The sequence below is a fragment of the Chinchilla lanigera genome, unplaced genomic scaffold (genome assembly GCF_000276665.1).
Source record: "Chinchilla lanigera isolate Chin_1 unplaced genomic scaffold, ChiLan1.0 scaffold00002, whole genome shotgun sequence".
NCBI classification, from domain to species: Eukaryota; Metazoa; Chordata; class Mammalia; order Rodentia; family Chinchillidae; genus Chinchilla; species Chinchilla lanigera.
In genome coordinates this window covers 47,400,934-47,420,903 of record NW_004955403.1, presented here as the reverse complement: position 1 = coordinate 47,420,903, position 19,970 = coordinate 47,400,934, and the positions used below count along the sequence as shown (strand labels likewise).

Sequence of the window (19,970 nt, the reverse complement as noted above, 5' to 3'; positions counted from 1 at the left end):
CTCATCAGCATTCTCCTCCTTATCACTTCATATGTTCTTGTCAAATATTTTAGATTTCCATGTCTTTGACCGCTATGTTATATTTTGTGAATGTGTTTTATTCAGGTGATGTTGTTTGAAATTACTCAAATGTAAAATAAATTACTTGCTCAAAGCTCCTTTTAGTACTTTTTCCTTTTTAAAAAAATCTTTCTTCTATGTCAAACATATTTTAATAAATCATTTTCATTATTTAAAAGCTTTAGCAAATTAAGGTTTACTTGGAATAGGTATCTTCATTGACTTTTCTGAGTATATCTTTTCCTATTCTTTAATGACAGCTCAGCTGGCTGTACAGTTTTAAGATAATAGTTAATGTCTCCTAAAACTTCAGAGTTATTATTTTAACTATATTTCAGTAACTAGTACTGTTCATAATACTATCTACAGAATAATGGAAGTTTATTTTGTTTATCAATTATATAACATATTTGATACATCTATTACATATTTTTGAGCTCATGTTAAATTTGAGTTTAGATGGCTACTACTGTAATTCTGTGAATCTCAAAATAACTCTAAAACTACCCTTGCTATTGAGTTATGTCTATAATAAAGTCTATTAGTGGAGAAAATGCATAAACAAATAAAATCTTTACAAATAAGAAGTACTATGGCTGAGATCTATGCATTATATTCAGGTAGTTTTAGAAGGGATGGAAAAAGTTAAATAGCATTAGCTGGGGTACAGGAGTTGGGTATATAATCAAACCATGGATATCTACAAAATCATGTTTACTGATCCACAGGAGTTGGATATATAATCAAATCATAGATATCTACAAAATCATGTTTACTCATCCACAATATGGTCACAGTGGCTTTAACATAATACTTCAGGTAATAGGTATGCTTATAAAGTGTATGATATTTGCCTGGTAAAATTATGGAGAAATACTAACAACCTGAAAAGAGAAGCTACATATTTGAGAAATACACAGCTCACAAAACTGTCAGACTTTCTGATTAATTGGAGATAGCAAGTGAAGGAGACAGAGGAATCTGAAATGAGTTCTAGGCTTCAGCTTTAACAGCTGTCTGAGCATTAGAGATGAAATTTGGTGGACTGTTGGGGGCTGTACTTTGGTTCCACTTCAGTGACACAAGATCTAGTTCTGAGAATATTCTTCAGGAAAACAGCATTTAAAAGATAATAAATGTTTAAAAACAATCTTTGAGTACATACGCCATGAAAGAAGTTTAAAAACAGCTGTCTCAGAGAGGATGGGTGCTGTTTATTAGACAGTTGCATATCAGTCTATAAATTAAAATTAGGGGACTAACAGTGATGAAATTGTTTACTCAGTGTATCTGGTGGGAATGAGAAATGGCATAACTCAAAATCCTCATTCAATACAATATTAAGGGATTAACTAAGTATAACAATTAATTTATGACCATGAAACTAGGAGGTCATTACCAACATCCTGATTACAGAGAGTCTTGTTCCCACAAACCTTGTCACTTAACATTTGAGAAGTTCCATAATAAAATACTTTTGATTTGGGGAACATGTTTAAATATTGTTTAGCCAGAAACAAAAATATGATAGCAACATGCAAATAAGTTGCAATCATCTCCTAAATTTAAAGACTATCACATATATTATCTCTATTTGACTATCATAACAGCAGATGTAAATAACCCCTCAATTGTCACTTTGTGGACGTAATCACAAATGATTTAATTTAAATTACGTAGAAGGGCTGTAGTCTCCTAAGTCACTGTTAAGGTAGGAAAGAGGTCCTTCATATGAGAACTAAAGAATTGCAAGTATTTTGTGAGAAATCTCTTTGATGGCTTCAATTGCTCGAAAACGAAGCTTATCCCAAGTCTGTGAGAGGGGTCAGGAGTCATTGTTGGGCAAAGGTTTGACCTGAGGAGTAATGTAATGGTATCCATGCTCTGGCTAATATTTCAGCACTGTATTATGTAAGAATGGTAACCGAGGACATCCTTGTCTTATTCCAGGTCTTAAAGTTAATGCTTTAGGTTCTCCTCCATTTGGTAGGACTAGGCCTTGTCATATTACAGACTTTATTATGTTGTGGCACAGTCCTTGTATGCCTAGTTTGTTCAGGAATTTTATCATGAAGGGATGTTCAGTTTTATAAATATTTTTTTATCTATGAAATTGATATCATTTGTTCATTTATTCTATGGATGTGATGCATTACAAGTATTGATTTGCATATGTTCAACCACTCTTGTATGCTGGGGTAAATCTCACTTGGTCATGCTGAATAATATCTTTCATACGTAGTTGGATATATCTTGCTAGTTTTTTTTTTGAGGATTTCTACAGCCATGATCATCAAGAACATTGATCTATAGTTTTCGTTTTTGGTTGTATCTTTCTCTCATTTTGGCTATAAGATAATGAGTTTGGAAGGATTCCTTTCATTTAAAATGTCTTAAACAATTTGAGAAAAATAAACATTAGTTCTTTTCAAAAGCTAGTAAAATTCAGCGGTGAAAGCCTCTAGTGTGGTGTTTGTTGTTATTGTTGGGAGATTTTTTAGTACTGATTAAATCCTGTTAATTGCTATTCATATATTCATGTTTTTATGTCCTTGCTGTCTAATTTTGGAAGGAAAGTCTATTTTTTATTTGACTGAGTTTTTCGTTTTCAAGATTTCAACAATCCTTTTCTAAGCTATCTATCTCTTTGTCAAATTTCTCATTGTTCTCATGAACTGTTTTCCAATTTCACTGAGTTATATGTGTTCTGTTGAGTTTTACTCAATGTCCTTATAATTATTCTTTGAAATTCGTTATCAGGCATCTTGTGAATATTCCTTTCCTGGAAGTCTGCTCCTAAAGGGTTATTGTGTTTCTTTTTGGGGTGTTGTGAATTTTTCGTATTACTCATGACCTTACATTGAGATTTATGCATCTGGAAGCTCAATAGTCTTTACCGCTTTTATTAGATAGCTTCTCTAGTAAAGAGCTCCCTCCTAAAAATGTTTCAGAGTAAAAATTTAATAAGTCACATGGAATTGGCTTCCAGTTGGACACAATTTTATAGTTTCCCAGTATCTTCTTCATCTGTAACCAATGGGTTTGGGCCTAGGCTTTCCACCTATTGCCCCTGCAACCAAGGAAGGGGAAATAATATTCATCGATGCCTGATAGGAATTGAAGCACCAGCCTTTTGCTCAACTTTGGCACCTCTCCACTATGAAGGGTGGGGGACTTGGAAAACCCTAGCAAGTGTGGTGATCTAGAAGATCCATTTAGCCTTTGCTGGTGTGATAGAATCACAAGCACGGATATTTCTACGTCCTTTGTTCCTTGAAAGCTCACATGTTGGCAGGCTAGCCCTCCCTTTGCTGGTCCTTTGACCAAACTGAACCAATTTTTGCTGTTACTTACCTTGTGTGTCCAGGTTAGCAACTTCTTCATATCTAATATGAGCAAAGAGGAAATTCAGAGAATTCACCTCCAAATCGTTTTGCATCGATAAGCCCTCAAAGCCCTGCCTTTTTCTCTCCCCTTTTAGAGTTTTCTTATGTTTAATTATAATTCACAGAGGGGAAAAGTCATAAGTCATCTATCGCATCTTCCTGGTTAAATTGTTGTTAAGAGAAATTGGATATTTTATCTAAATTGCCTGATTTATTACTAGGTTATTATCTTTTACTGCTTTCTATTTGTAGTTGATGGTTGTTGGAAGGATTTGTTCACTTAACTTTTCAAAAGCTGATATGCTAAAATAAACTTATGATTTTATTAATTTTGTTCATTTTACCATGCTTTGGTTCATGTCAATCTTCTTTTTTAAATTTTAACTTTTACTTATTTTCCATTTCTATTTTTTAAAACCACTTTTAGTATTTATTGGTACATGTACTCAGTACAGAATGATTACATTCCTCATCTATTTTAATCTTCTCATATAGCATAAACATTTGGAAGTTATACACTTCTCAGAACTGTGCAACAAATTTTTTTCATTATTATTTATTTCAACATATTTTCTATTTCTTTTCCATTGACTCCTGAGATTTTGTGTACTAATTTACAAATATTTGACACTTCCTTATTTAAATAGAATTTTAATACATTTTTGTTTGAGCAATACATTTAGTTTGTTAGACCATATCAGCACACCTGGAGCTAACTTCTTAAAGTGGTGCAAAGATTTCACTCTACCATAGTTTATTTATCCAAAATTCCCAATTGGTGGATTCTATATGTTTTCCAGGGTTTTTGCTATTCAAATAAATGCTATATAAATATCCTGGTATGTATGTGATTTTGCATGTATGCGTTATATCTGTTAAATAATTGCCAAGGGGTAAACCTGCAGGTTAAATCTTGGTAGATGTTGCAAGTAGCTTTCCATTTGGACTTTATATTAATTTACTCTCCAGTGGGAGTTAGTTTTCTTTAAGGCATCTGTTATTGTTAGAAATTTCTGTCTTATTGTAATAATTGAAATATGCTTTTTTGGAGTGTTTACCCACTTTCCTAACACTCTCTGGAGTTCACATTGTGATTTCTGATGAGATCGGGCCTGTTCAGGGTGGTATGGCCGTCATATTGTGATTTCTTTCTCTCAACTCCAGTATGGGCTAAGAAGATGCATAAGAACTACATTCCATGCTTTAAGAGAATAGGGATGGTTTGTCTAGACTGTAGGTGCTTACAAAGCCATCAGATCTTTAAACATAAAGGAAGAGATTAAATGTATGCCATAAATCCCTTTTGAGCCTAATTCTTAAAAAAAAGAAAATTTTCACTAGCAGCATAATAATACATACAAAAACTGAGATATTACTGAAAAGGAAACCATATCCCTTCTCTTTTAAAAATCAATTGAGAGGGTTTCCTCCCAGTTCTTTTTTCTCTATGTTTAGATGTGTATGTATCAGTAATATTGTTACTCTTTAAACAAAGCATAAATGGAATTATGACATACATATTCGTGTGCAATTTGATTTTTTTAAAACTTAAAGTGTGTCTTAGCAATTTAACTATGTTGGAGCTATAGTGATCTATCATTCTTAAATATTATTCTTAATGATTCTGTAAAGTAGTTATATCATTATGGTTTACTTATATTTTAGTCTGTTAATATACATTTATGTTGTTTTTCATATCAAGTTACAAACAACACTGAAATGAATAGCCTCATATTTGCCTCTTTATGTGCATATATAAAGCATTACTCTAGGGCTGTTACTGATAAGTGGAATTACTGGATCCTTGGGAATTTAAAAACTTTTAAATTAAGTTTATTGGTACAATTTAGGCAAACATAATGATGGCATTTATCATAGGGAACTTGTACCTGTAAGTGATATAACTTAGTTCCTCTTTCCCCCCTTCTCCTCCTGTCTCTTCAATCCCTCTCCCCTGCCTTATTTCCAATGCTTTATTTCCATTTCTCCTTTTTATTCTCTTTTTTTTTGTCTAATGCATTTTGCTATATTGTGGGAAAATATTTTGTAATGTTTTGATATGCTAAAAAGTGTAAGATACGTTGTTTTATTTTTGTTTGTTTGGTTTTTGTGGTTTTTTGTTTTTGTTTTGTTTTGATTTGTTTTTTTTGGTGCCTGGAATCAAACTCACAACCTTGCATTTGCCAGACAGGCCCTGTGCTGCTGAGGTATACCCCTGTCTCTTGTTTTTGTTTTTGAGACAGGGTCTCACCATGTAGTTCAGACCAGCCTTGAACTCACTGTGTAGCCCAGGCTGGCTGCAAACTCATAGTGATCTTCTGCCTCAGCCTCCCAAGTGCTAGGATTACAGGTAAAAGTGTAATTTGCTTGTCAGCATGCTATCTCTCTCAGAGAAACACTGAATTTTTAAAAAATTATGCACTTCATATGGTCATTTAACACAGTCACTTTTTATGCATCAAGTAAACTATATCACTTACCTAGTTGATGGTATTCTTCCAACTCTCCTTAACATTACTGCTAATAATTGTCCTGATTAACCCACTAATTCCTCAGAAAGGGATGTGAAATTGCTTACCATGATTTTGGTCTTGTATAAATGAAGCAAATTACCATATATATTGAATTAGTTTTTGAAACAACAGAACATGTAATTTGGGGACATATTTAAACTTCCTCCTACTTCCCATTTATCTCTTTCTTACTTTTCTCTTTATTTGTATATATTACCATTACTCAAATATTTCCTTAGGTGCATTTTTTGAAATTCTGGGGGTACTAAGATTCCTGGTATTTAAATTTTAACATTTCTATTTTTATGCTTCATTACTTTGGCCTTCACAGTTTTTCTTGATAATTTCTTTGCTGCTGGAAATTTTTCTCTATATGATATTTCTGGTTTGCCATTTTTTCCTGTTAACTATTTATTTCACCTATTTTATTCCATATTTCAACTATACAGTCTTTAAAACCAAACTTTTTTTATGTTTTTGCTATTACTTCATATTTTGAACGTCTTCCCTTGGCCTTTGAATATCTTTATTATTATTTTCTTCTGACATTTCTGCTTAGGTTGAAACCTCTAATCCAATCTATATATTTCATTCAATATTTATTTTCTTGATGCTTTCCTATTCTGGCAAATTATTTTGTTTTTACATGGAACTGTTGCTTCTTCTATTAAGCCACATGTATGGGATGGACAGGCTTTAAATGTGATCAGGTGCAAACCTTAGGGTGGAGAGGGTTATGGAGCTCTCCTTCCAGATTATGGGAATTCAGGAACTAGAAAATAAGTCAGCCCCTTGCCACCCACAGACAGCTCTCAACTCAGACCTCTATCCTTTGTCCCCAGAGGAGAAGTCTAAGAAGCAAGAACTCTTAGATATCACCTCCATTCTGTGTTTAGGGGGATTAGGAGATAAAGCTTCTGCCAGAGATCTGCCAGGTTCATTCAGGTTGGCAGATCCCTGCACAAGGTTCCTCTGTCCCTTTGATTTTACTCGTGAGTCCAAGATTAGCCTTAGTTGCTGCAAACATACACAGAACACTGTGGGGTCAAGCCAGAGCAGCGGAAGCTGATTTTCTGTTTCTCCTTTCTCTCTCATAGATTTGTGGAGCTGCCTCATGTCCCAAACCAAACTTACACACATGGTGGCTCAGGGCGCATGCAGGGAGGGCCCAAATGTGAACTCTGGCGTGAGAGGTTCCTGCGCCTTCTGAGCCAGTATCTCCTGGCTACACCAGGCACAAGGAGGGCGGGGACACAGACTGTGATGGTGGCAGGATGGTGAGTTGCCTGCTCTGTCCCTGAGAAGTAGGTGGGGTCTACCTGGTTCTAAAGATGAGCCCACTTCCAGTCCCATTTTCTACTAGTGGTTCCTTTCAGTTTTCTTCCAGTTCTAGGGGAGGGGAAAATGCCACATTAGCAATTTGCATAAAATCAGAGTTTTTTTAAGAAGGAGAAGATACATATTTTTCAATAAATTTATTTAGAAAAGTGGGTCCTCAAATCCCCCTTGTACTATGAAAACTAATTTTACTTAGGCAAGCTACCTTTCTTCCTTTTTTCTTCTCCATTTGATGTTCTAAGAAGGAAGCAGAAGTCTAAACAAACATCTCATGTGGCTTTCGTGATGAGAACCTATTTCTTCATCACACAGACAGCTCACAGTAAAGGTCATTAAGATAACTGGAGTCAGTCCCCTGGGACAGTCATAATCTGAAGAGAAACTAGAGGACTCAAATAAAATTTCTATCTGTGGCATTATCTCCAGCTCTAACAAAATAAAAGGTGCAAAAGGCAGAGTATATGAGATAAGCATATAAAAATTGCCTGAAATCAATAAGTCATTGAGAACTGCAAGTTAAGATAGCAGGGAGATAGAGTGACACATCTCCTAGCATGGTCAACATCCAGAACATTGATGTCGCCAGATGCTAGTGGTGACATTTCTGCATAGAGGGTTTTGAATCTCACACTTGGTGAGGAACCATTATTACATAAAGGACACTTTCAACATAGATTTTATCAAGTGAAGAAAACAGTATGTTATTTTACTGTTTTTTTCTCTTACTCCAAGCACAATTAATTACAACTAAAATAAAGGTAAGGGTAAGAAAATAAATAACACCTTACTTTGATCCAAAAAAAGATCAAGGTGTATGGGAATGAATCTACAGAAAAATGAATAGATTTAAGATCTTCAAGTATTTTGTAGGTCCACTTTTTTGAAATATCTCTTGAGATTTCCATTATTGAGATTTTAGCATTTGTGCTACTATCCTCAATAATATTTGGAGATAATTCAATATTCATTTGAGATTTCAAAAACATGTAAATCTAATAGTTGTGCAGATATACAAAATGTAACCCATATCATTATACATATACATATATTTTTAAGTCATTTACTCTAAAAATAGGAGGAAATTAACCCTTGAATTTGTTCAGTGATGATTTGAGTAATCCAGCTATTAGTTGATTTCTGAATTCATATTGTACAGCTCAGTTAGGAATAGTTAATCCTGACCAGCGTTCCAAGTTACTGGTGAAAAGGTTTGAGGGAAATCCTAATTTGAGACTAAATCTTTCTCCCTGTTGATGTTCTTTCTTGAAAGTGCATGACTCATGTGGGTTGGAGCAATCAATTGGATATGTGAAATTGGATATGTGATTGGCTATGTGAACTACATAGGAGTTACCCAGGTGAGAGTCCAAGAAAAAGGCACCAGCAGGTTCTATAATTTGATCCAATAGGAACACCATCCTGAAAACTTCTTTCTGGCCTCAGAAGAAAGAAGTTATGTATGCTCCCTCTGATCCATTGGTTTAATTGGGGACAGGAGGCTGGTTAATTTTACTTTGTTTATGTATGTAATTTTACTATCCTTGGTTGTAGTATGTTTGTTCTTGCTTTATGGACTCTGTGACTTTTATACTAATCCTGTTTACTTCTCATGTCTGTTTACTTTTTTGTTTTTAAGTAGTCTGGAGAAAAACTTGGCTCCCATACTTAAGCATGTAGGACTGTCTGTCCTCTATTTTGTGTGTCTCATCTGACCCATGGATTTTTGATTTCTGTGACTTTATTTTCTAAACTATTCTTTTTTCTGTTGCATTATACTTGTTTGAAGTTTTGTAAAATTGTTTATGCATAAATATAGCAAGGCACTAAAACAAGCAGATATTAAGAATGAGAAAACCTATTGTGATCATTCCCCCCCATCCTTCCTCCTCTCATTCTATTATCCTAATAGTAGACGCGAATGCATTCTATTATTACCTAACTAGCAAGTGTGAATAAACTTCCGGCAAATCCACCTCAGAATCTACCCTAAAGAATGATACATCTGAGTCACTGGTAGGAAAGTGGCTACATGTGGATTCCATAGTGGTGAGTGAAATAAACCAGGCACAGAAAATTAAATATCACATGATTTCTTTTATCTGAGGAACCCAAAGTAAAAACAATTTCAAGAGTAAAATAAAAATAGATGATAGGAAACAAGGCAATAGACTTTGAAGATATGGGAAGGGGACTGGTGATGGGAAAGATGAGGCGGAGGGGACAGGAAGTAAAAGTAAAAAGGAAGATTGAGACACAATATGTATATGCACCAATTCTCCATGAGGAATACATGTGTTAGTATATGCAAACATATGTTAATATAAAATCTTAAAACATTAATGTTAATAAAGCCCTTTTCATATTATCTAATTGTATCAAAAGTTGCTTTCCTTCTCATACATACATCATTATTTTGTACAAAGTCTAAAACATTTCCAAGATGCGTAAAAAGGCAATGATTTCATGAGGTGCTAACACGTGCTCAGAGAAGCCACGTGATGTCTTCACACAGTGTGCTCTACAAGAACATACTTGAATCTGTTAAAAAAAAGTAGAAAGGGTAAAAATAACTAATAAGTTTGCTAGCAAAACTGAGTTGGTTCGAGGTGAAATGATGGAATTCACACACAATCAATTTCAGATCTGGGACTGGAACCTGAACTGTGAAATCAAAGTGGGCTCTAAACTGATTAAACTGTTCCACAGTGTCAGTCAGCTCAAAGGAGTGATTGCAGACAGGCTATGCTAAGAGGATGGCTTTCGTGCTGCTGTCCTTAGGGTGCCCATCGTCGTAGGGGACCTGACATACCTCTGCATGGAGGATACGATGGCATCATTTAAGAACCTACAGGGACATTTGAAGACCACTTTGGGAGCGTATATGATTTATGTGTAGTTCCGGCTAGGGTTGCACTTTGTTGAGGACTCATAAGGTTAATATTTCTACTTTGTCACTATTAAAAGGGTAAAGTGAATTTGTGGCTAGAAGTGGATATTAAAACAAAGAGCAAACCAAAACTCAGCAGAGAAACAAACAAAATCTCATACTGCAGGTTCAACTCTACTTTTTACATCGTTCTTGTGTTAATCCCAAGTGGAAAGAAAGGCTCCAAATATGGAAATTATTTGACAGGTGGACTCTGGACTTGCTGAGGATTGAGCTTCACTTTTGAGGTCAGAAAGAGTTTATCCAGATCCCCACACTACCAAGGATACGTGGCCTTCTTGGGGGGCAAAGTTCCTGATGAGAAGAAAATCCTGTATGGGTAGGTAAGAGACAAAAAGGATCAAACTGACCAAGTGTAAGAAAAATAAGACAGTGATGATGTAGGAAGCAGGCAGCCTGAAAATGAAAAAGCTACCTTATTCATTAGGACATCTCCCATCACAAAGGAGGGAAATCCCAACTCCAAATGGTTTGAACAAAAAGGAACTGTATTGGTCATATAAGAAGAAGCACCAACACAGTGTGGGGTGACTTCAGCAGTTATTAATCAAGCAGTTCAATGGCACCATTAATAAGAACAGATTTTATTCTCTCCATGTTTCTGCTCTATCAGTGTACCCTCCTCATCTTCTTAATCACAGCATAGCTGCAATAATAATGGATACCAACATGCATGAGAAAAGATGAGGAAATATTTCACAAAAAATGTCCAAAAGGAGCTCCTCACTTGTCTCATGGGAAAGGGGGAGTTAGACATTCATTTCCAGATCAACAACTAGCAAAAAAAAATTGAGATTATTATGATTGCGTTAGGGGAATGGGATTTATGCATGTGATGGGGGAGTTGGGATATTTCTTCCTAGAAATGGACAGCTGGACAAAACTGGAGTTCTGAAAACAAGGGAGACAGGACACAGTTGGTGTACAGCCAACAATACTTGCTCTATCAGTCAACCGAGCTGTGGTTTTGTGGGTAGTGTGATTCTAGCATGGACAGACCGCCTAATTATTCTCTTAAAAGCTGGGAATTTAAAGTTTATGCATGGTTTTAAAGTACTGGCAATAAATTCAAAACATTTGAAAATCTGAGCAACATCTTTTAGGCCAGAATAAATAATCTGCAGTCCAAACATGGCCTGTAGGTCAACCGATTGCAGCCTCTGGTTTGTGTTATGAATTTATTTAACTTAAACCTCTATTTAAAAAGTAAAGGTCAATGTAACAGTGCCCGTAATTGAATTATATAAAAAATATATGACAAAATTTTATTTTAAAAATTTTTTACTCAGTTGTGGAAAACAACAAATGACAGAGCTAATAAAAATCTCAGGAGACGATATAAGAAAGAGATACATTAGATGACAGAGTGTTTACATAATTTTCTCCTAAGGATTTTAATTTTGACAAGTTAACAGTTAAAACGATCAAGATATTGCTGCACAATAATGAAGGTTTGTTTTTCCTTCCATCCCTTCCAGTTTCCTGTGATTTCTATTTTGCTTTTCTTTCACTACAGTGGATTAATTTCTATCACACGAGCAAATTAAGGTGTTTAAACTAGCCAAATAATTAGGCAGTAGCATAATAAAAAGGGGAATTTTGGGAAAAATAAGCTGATTAGAAATATAAAGTTCATAGATGTCTCTTCAGAGTTATCATAAGTATGGAGATAATAAATTTTAAATTAACATAAAGATTTCTAGGAGAATATCTCTCTTGAAAAAAATTTATTTAAGCTCTTCAAAGTATTACAGGAATCAGGATATGCTGGTATCAAGAGCACACAGTAGTGACCAAGTATGTTTGATTCTTTTCCATCCAGTCTGCCCAACCTTCCAGTTTGAGCATTTGGCCATCAGTCTTTGCTTAACTGATGCTTCAGACTTTTGAATTTGAGACCTAAAGAAGAGAGAAAACTCGTAAATAATCATTTTTCCTTACACATTGTGATATCTTAGAAAGAGGTATAACGTGGAATTATTAAAACATTCATGTCAGTTCCCACCCCACCGTCAACAGATACTGTTCATAGAGAACTTCTCCTAACAAGAGATTTTTCTCTACCATACTAGGAGTTTTACAAAGTTATAATAGTTGACTATGGCTCTCTTACCTCAGGTGTAGACATTGGTTTATCTTTGATAACAGTGGAAGGAAGTGCTTTTGTGTCTTTATGCTGTTAGATAAAAATATAACAGTAAATCAGGTAGATCATTAAAAATTTTATGCTTTCCCCATCTTAGCAAAATATATTTCTTTCATTAAATTATTCATTACCTCCTCTCTACTTATTTAATTTCTACCCAACATTCACGAATCAATTCAAATGCCACTGGTCTGTGGATGGTTCACCATTCTACATTAACCACCCCAAGCCCACTCACTTCTCCTCACCATGTTTCTCAGTAATATCACGCTGACACAAGTAACACTTGAGGGATTTTGTCTCCGTATGTATGTAACTAAAAGTGTGAGATTTCCCCACAGAAGTTGTAAAATTTCTTTCTAAAACAAATTTCCATATTAGCTTTTTCTCATTTTTTTACAACAGAACCCCAAGCATGAGGAAATATTCTCAGAAACTTTTGCTGAGTGAATGAGTTCTACTGTTTACTTTGTGAGCTCCTTACTTTTATTCTAAGATTGCCTGTGTGTGGTTTTCTCTTTTTATCCTCTATATTTTACAAAAAACTATAACAACAATAGGCTTATTCTATCTATAATAAAAGATAATAAATATCATTTATAATAAAATTTCATATTCTGTAAAATAAATAGCTAGAAACAATCCTTTAAAAGAGACTCTTACATACAACAGAAGAGAGTTTGTTCATTTCTCAATAGTTATAAATCATAGAACTTTATTCATAATAATAATCTGATATTCATATGAATATACAGGTAGCAGATAGGTTGTGGTTTTTAAGCTATTCTGGGGAAAAAGTGCTATGATATGTCAGCCTCAAGAGCACATGCTCTGTTTAGGAACAGTATTCTCACTGGCCTCAAGAGACATTCAGAAATTTACTGGTGACTATATGATACTTACAAGCAAAAAGGAAGAAGATACCGATGTAGGAATTGGTGGTGGTGGGAAATCAGGCTTTGAAATTAGCTAGTAAGAATATAAACAAAATTAATTCAAAGGTGAGCTCCTGAAAGGAGATTTGCTCACAAAAAGGTTGAAGTCTTTTTCAGGGGAGAATTTATAACCTAACACTTGAGAATATTCGAAACCTGTGACTCGACGCCTGTCACTTGGGTGCTTGCACACAATTCAGATACAAACCCAATGCTGTGATCATGAAAGGAGGAGAGTTACTAAGGGAGGAATGTGTCTCTCCATAAATTCATACTGTGAAGCTGTAACACCTAGTGTGATGGTGTTTGGAGGTGGGACCTTTTCGAGGTACTTAAATCTTGAGGGTGGAACTCTCAGGATAGGAATTATAGCCTTCTAAGCAAAGACACAAAGAAGCAATCTTTCTCACACAGCGAGAAAGTAGCTGTTTATAAACAGGAAGAGCACCATTCAGATACCACAGCTGCCAGTACTTTCATCTTGGCCTTTCTAGCTTCCCAAACAGTTTTAGATTAATAGTCCACAAATTCCAACATTGTGCTGACTGAATAACTGGGCACTACGGGTTCTGTGTTTCACTAGTTCTCTGTACTTCTTGGAGGCTGGACTGGAAAGAGCTGATGACTCACCACATAAGCTGGAGGCTCGCCATCTTCTACAGGCAGAGGAGACAGAGGGAGCTTCATTTGACTGATCTAAAACAAAGAAATCATATTTTAAAATGAAATCATTGTTGCCTAAATGTAGCTTCCAAATAAGCAGGCCTTTCAAGTTCTAGGAACTTGGAACCAAGCTGACACCAAGAGACCAGACAGAAAATGATATTGGCCCTGCTGGGCATTTATAGGAGTATTTCTCCAAATCTACAAGGAAAGTTTCCATGAGGAAACTCTATTACCGATGTTTCTGTCATTAATTAGCCATTGCTAAAATATCTAACCTTGTAGGCTATGATAAGGGCTTTAGGACTGTACATATAAATATTATTTTTCTGTTGCTAAATTTGCCAAAGGAATAACTAATCAGCCCAGAACAGAGAAAAGAGATGGAGAGAGAGAGATGTTTGCCATCTGCTATTATTGTATCCTGTATTTCCTTGCATTTCATGGACCCCATCAAATTAACCCCATTTTAGAGATTCTCTTCTTCATTAACAAAAAGTAAAGAAGAAGGAGAATTTTCTGGCTATGTTGTTATGAAGCCCATACCCCTTGCCACACACTAACAAGTAGATTTGTAAAAATTGCTAGGCAGAAATGAAAGATATGTGGTCAGTGTACAACAGTGAAGAAAAGCACCAACTGGGGCTATGGCGGGCAAAACCCAAACCCGAATGTACCTCTTGGGGCTGGACAGCCTTCATCTTCTGGAGTTTACTCTTCTGCTTGTGTAGCCTGGGGTCAGCGGCACATAGTGGTCTGCAAGTGAAAATGTGTCACATAAGTTGACCTAGCATTTCCTTCAGCACACTGGGGAAATTCAGTAGAAGGTCACCTCCTTTGACTGTAGCACCTTGCCCGATTATTGACAGGCTTTTCGTCAGTTCCCTAGAACATTCCTCAGGTTTTAGTTTCCTATCAGCCATCATCACTGTTCATAATCACCACAGCTAATGTTCTTTTCCATACTCTACAGAGCTTTAGTTCCTACTAAGGATGACATTAAAACCAATTTTTAAAATCTTAGTATGTCATTTAATTAATTTTATCATTTAATATTTATTAAAGACTCATTAGGGACTGATAGATTGGTTTGAAGGATGCTAAAAGGATTTGGTGTGTCAAGACCAACAAAGACATCTAGAAGCAAATCCGAGCTCCATCACTCACTTTGCAAGACTATAAATTTGTTAAACTCTGAACTTGTTCTCACTTGAGTCCAATGTGAAGTACTTGACGATGCAGGATTATCAGGTACTATTTTTCATCACAAAATGGAAATAATAGTAACCACCTCATGAAGTTCTTGTGAAAATTAGTTGAAATAATGGATAAAAAAGGGTCCAGCACAATGTTTATCATATTACCAGTAATCAGTTAATGGCAGATATTGTGTTATAATAAATATAAAATCATTACTAATGAGAATTAACAGCACTTTTGTTAATTATAAGTATGGTAACTAGCAGCAGAAGAAACACATTTCTTGTGAAAGAAATTTTCTCAGTGACAGGAATCCCAGCCTCTAGTCCAAGGAAAATGTATCTTGTATGTATTTCTGGATATTTCAAGGAAACAGAAATTAAATTGGACAGGTTAGGTCATATCCCTGAATTTAAAGTAGAGAAGTTAAAGAATCCCCACCGCAAGACAAATGCTTACCTTTGAGCTTTCTTCCGCTGTCTCCTGACACCTTGGTGACATAGGACCACAGCAACTACCACAAAGATGACCGCCACAGGGAACAGCACTCCGACCACGATGGAGAAGTCTGCAACAGAGAACGGGCCTCCTGAGGAGCTGAGGAGTTTGCATCGCAAGTCACTCGCTTGTTTCCTTATTTGGCACAAACCCCATCGGCCCTTTCCCCAACAAACAAGATTCTTCTGGAAAATCTCATATAGAGAACAAGATGAAAATGTATTTTGATCATGATTAGTGTGTTAATGTCCATAAAGGGGTAAGCGCAGGTAATGGTGCGAGGTAGGTACAGCATCCTACCACTGAGAATTCTTCACAGGGATGATCTTTGCAATAGTGAGAAAATGAATGGCTGGGCAATTAGACAAGAATACAGGTCAGGAAGATGGCACACTGGAATGCAAATCTCTGAAAGGCAGCCTTGCAGTGAAATAGGTGAAAGAAAATGAGGCCTTGAAATCTATTCCTCTCAGTAGCAAATAAGGAGCTGAGACATGGGAAAGAGAATTGCTAGAGACATAAGTAAGTGTTCTGATGATTGTGAATACTGGAATTATTATGGACAGAAAGCAATTATGCAACTGTACATCCCAGGGAATGGTTTGAGCAAATATCCCTGGGTTTATATGGTGTTTCCTCTTTTTTCCTATTAGACCAAGTAATAGATATAACTTCAATCATTTGTTAACTCAGGTATTCATTTCTGCTGTAATGATTTGAAGCCACAAGAGACCAGGAGGTAAAGTCTGAAGAGCAATGCAGTTACTACTCTCACTACAGACACTGGCAAACCAGTAACAAGACTGATCATTGTACAGTTGCAGGAAACATACACAAGCGTGAACATACATCATGCAGGCAGAGAGACATAGCCCCGAAGCAGAATTCTAGGTAAGACAACGTCAGTTCAATGTATTCACTCCATCTTCTGTAAAAATTATTTTTCAATAATGTCAGGGCTGGGGATTTAGCTCAGCGGCAAAGTGCCTGCCTGGCAAGCACAAGGTCATGAGTTCGATTCCTGGTACCAGAAGAAAAGACAAAAAAAACCCATAATAATGTTAACAGAACATAAAGCTCAGAGACATTCTCCCTGATATAATACAGATACCCTGAGAATAAAAAATAAATATCTGAACTAAAATCAGAATTGTAACTGAGTTTTCAGAAGAACAACATAATGTCAGATGAACTGAAGTGGAAATTGGCATTGCTTCACGAACACTCCTCATTTTAAGGAACATGGTAAATATGTTGGATAAAGTTGGGCCTTAGGATAAATAAAATTATAACAACAGGAAATAAGTCTGCAGTTTAAGATGAAGGTAACTACAGAGTAACTGCAGCATCTTCTATTTCTAGTAACAGTGGCCTAGAAAGTTTGGACTAAGCTTTTTACCATAAGCAATATAGAAATATTGCCAAACAGAAAACTTCATGAAAGGATAGAAATACTTTTTCCTTAAATAAGGAAAAATTTCTTGGTAGCAATTGGTAAAGATTAAGGCAGGAATCGGAAATGCTGGAAGGCAGAAAAGAAAATTGTTCTGGGAAGAAGCACAGAAATGCAGGAATAAATGAAGAGCCAATGAAACAAGAGCGAACCCTAAGGGAAAGTACTTGTGTCAATGTAGGTTCATTCACGGTGGGACAAACGCAGCCTCAGGGGTGGGCTGTCTGCGCTGTAGAGGCCTTGTTCTAGAGACAGGGTTTGTGGGAACTCTCTGCACTTTCAGCTCAATTTTGCTGTGAACTTAAAACTGCTTTGAAAAATAAAACCCATTAAAAATCAGTGAAGAAGAAGTAAAAATTTTTAGGGAAACCACTAAAAGGCTATGAAAGAATGCAAATCTCCAAATTAACAAAAACTAAAATAGTCATGAAAATGCTCACTCAGTCCATTCAAAAGCAAGAAAGAATAAAGAAGGAACATAAACAAATACAAACTAATTGTAGATTTATGTAAGTACATCAGTAATTACTTTAAATTTGAATGGATCGTACTTCAATTTTTTTTTAAAATCACAACACAAAGATGAGGCTAAAGTGAGACTAGAACTAAACAAAATGCATTTTTAAAAAGTTACAAATTTAAAGAGGATTTAGAAAAGATGAAAATAAAAGTGTTGAACAATGTTAGACAAATACAAACACACCAAGAGTATGGTACAGATATCTTATTCTTTAGAAGCTGAAGTAATACTAGAAATACACAAATAATTCCATAATTATGAAATTGTTAACCCACTGGGAAGGCATAATAATTCTACACTTGTTTGTAGATAATAGTATGGTGCCAAAATATATTTGCATTAATAGACCTAGAAGAAAGAAAAGTCAAATTAACATTTTCAGTGGGGAATTTTACACTTAGATTGTAACACTTCTGCTTAGGAACTGGCAAAACAATAAAAAAAAAAATCTGACCATAGTGTTAAGTGAAATAAATCAGACACACAAGCTTAAATATTGAATGGTTTTCCTTAAATGGGAAATGTAAAATATAAATAAGGAGCAAAATAAAACATACTACTAAAAGGGAGATGGATCTTTTCCAAACGGGCAGGGAATAAATGGATGTCAGAAAGGGGAAGGGAGAGTGAGGGAAAAAGACTTGAAAATAGATTTAAGATGTCTCTTGCATATCTTAGTGGAACCATTATGTGCTGCAAAAATGTACTAATCCAAAATAAAAAGTGAAAAAATATCAGTAGGGGTTAATATACATACAGTTGACCAACTTGGTATATAAAAAACATGGCTCAAGGAACATATAATTTTTTATTCAAAGATAGAATACTTAAAAGATGGGCAGGGGCTGAGCCATAAAATAAGTCTCAACAAATTTCAACATATTCACACAATGCATTCTGCGAATACTATGTAGTTATGCTAAATGTGAATTCAGCAGTAACTAGAAGAGTCCCCCATCTTCAGACATGTTAAGAAATACATGGTAGTGGAAGGGTATTACCTGGCCTTCAGGCAGTACGAGGGAGGGCAGGCTATGGAGTGGCTGATGGGCGGGTACTAAGTTGTAGTTAGACAGCAGTCTGTTTCCGTGTGCTAACCACACAGTTGGATAACTACAGAAAACACTAATGTATTATTGCACATCTCAAAAACCTAGACTAGGCCAGGGATATAGCTTAGTGGCACAAGCACCTGCCTGGCAAGTGCAAGGTCCTGAGTTAGATTCCTGGTACCAAAAAAAAAAAAAAAAAAAGGCTAGAAAAAAAATCTGCATGTTTTTAAATAAAGGAACTAGATATATTTAGCCTTCTTTATAGATTACATATAAAATGATCAAACCCTCATATAGTGCCATACTGACAAATATAATTTTGTTTTTATGTATCACTTACATAAAGGAAAAATAAAAGCAAATCTGTATATGCTTCTCATATAGTCAAAGAAGTAAAACTGTGGAAAGAAGAGGTAAGTCAGTTCTAAATAATTTTAAATGATTTTTAGTAAATATTGACACCATTAAAGAGTTTTTAAACTAAAGAATCCGATTGTATCTATCCACTTTCCTTGAATCATGTGTATTTGTAAATAATAAAATTGTAGAATGTTCTAAAAAAAGTAAAGAATTTTTAGAACCTCCAGAAAGACAGGAAATTAAAGGATTTGGAGTAGGCAGAAAGTACAGCTTGCATGGTGGAAATAAGTATTATTCTTGTTGGAAATGCCTAACAAAGAATTTGAATTTGGGACAGATCGTCCACTCAGAGGGATCCTATTCTTATCTGGATGCTGATCACTGTATGCAAAACAAGGTTGGTTCACCCCCTGGGACATAGCCCTGAGAACAGTTCTCCAGAGGCAGTGGGGTATGCAGGAGCCTGGGGAATGGGAGAGAAGCTGGCTCCAAACATACATCCTGGATCATGCAGGAAGGAAAAAGACAAGGAGAAGTGCTGAGAAAAAACAGTTCTTGGAGAGAATTGTAAGAAGGGTCTCTCTTCAGGGTGAAGTAGTCATCATGGCGCTGCGGGTGAGAGTCCCCACTCTGGCTTGCTGTCTCTCACAGCCTGTGAGGAGACCTCTTTACCTACTAAGAAATAAGAAAACTCACAACCCAGCCAACACCAAGAAAAATATCTATAAGTATAACAAGCACACAAAAATACAAAGAAACCCAGGTAAGCCAATGCAAGTCAACCTAACTCCTCATTCAAGAAGATTGCCACATTCTGAAGAAAAACAGTCCGATGACACAGACAGCATGGTAAAGGAACGGACAGCCCACTTTAAAACAGCTAGAGGTAACTCAGGACA

The 19,970-nt window shown here is 35.7% G+C and overlaps 1 protein-coding gene across 3 annotated transcripts in view; it reads right to left on the bottom strand.

Moving 5' to 3' along the window:
- Positions 1 to 11,534: 11,534 nt before the first annotated feature.
- Adam28 (ADAM metallopeptidase domain 28) overlaps positions 11,535 to 19,970 on the bottom strand; it is a 104,659-nt gene continuing 96,223 nt past the window's right edge. For all 3 annotated transcript variants that reach the window (XM_013514049.1, XM_013514042.1, XM_005373705.1), the window contains 6 exons: positions 15,648 to 15,756; positions 14,666 to 14,744; positions 13,956 to 14,021; positions 13,294 to 13,359; positions 12,358 to 12,420; positions 11,535 to 12,143 (listed from right to left, as the gene is read on the bottom strand). In XM_013514049.1, the coding sequence (XP_013369503.1) occupies positions 12,123 to 12,143; positions 12,358 to 12,420; positions 13,294 to 13,359; positions 13,956 to 14,021; positions 14,666 to 14,744; positions 15,648 to 15,756 (404 nt within the window). In that variant the 3' untranslated portion in view covers positions 11,535 to 12,122. The remainder of the gene's footprint in view (positions 12,144 to 12,357; positions 12,421 to 13,293; positions 13,360 to 13,955; positions 14,022 to 14,665; positions 14,745 to 15,647; positions 15,757 to 19,970) is intronic.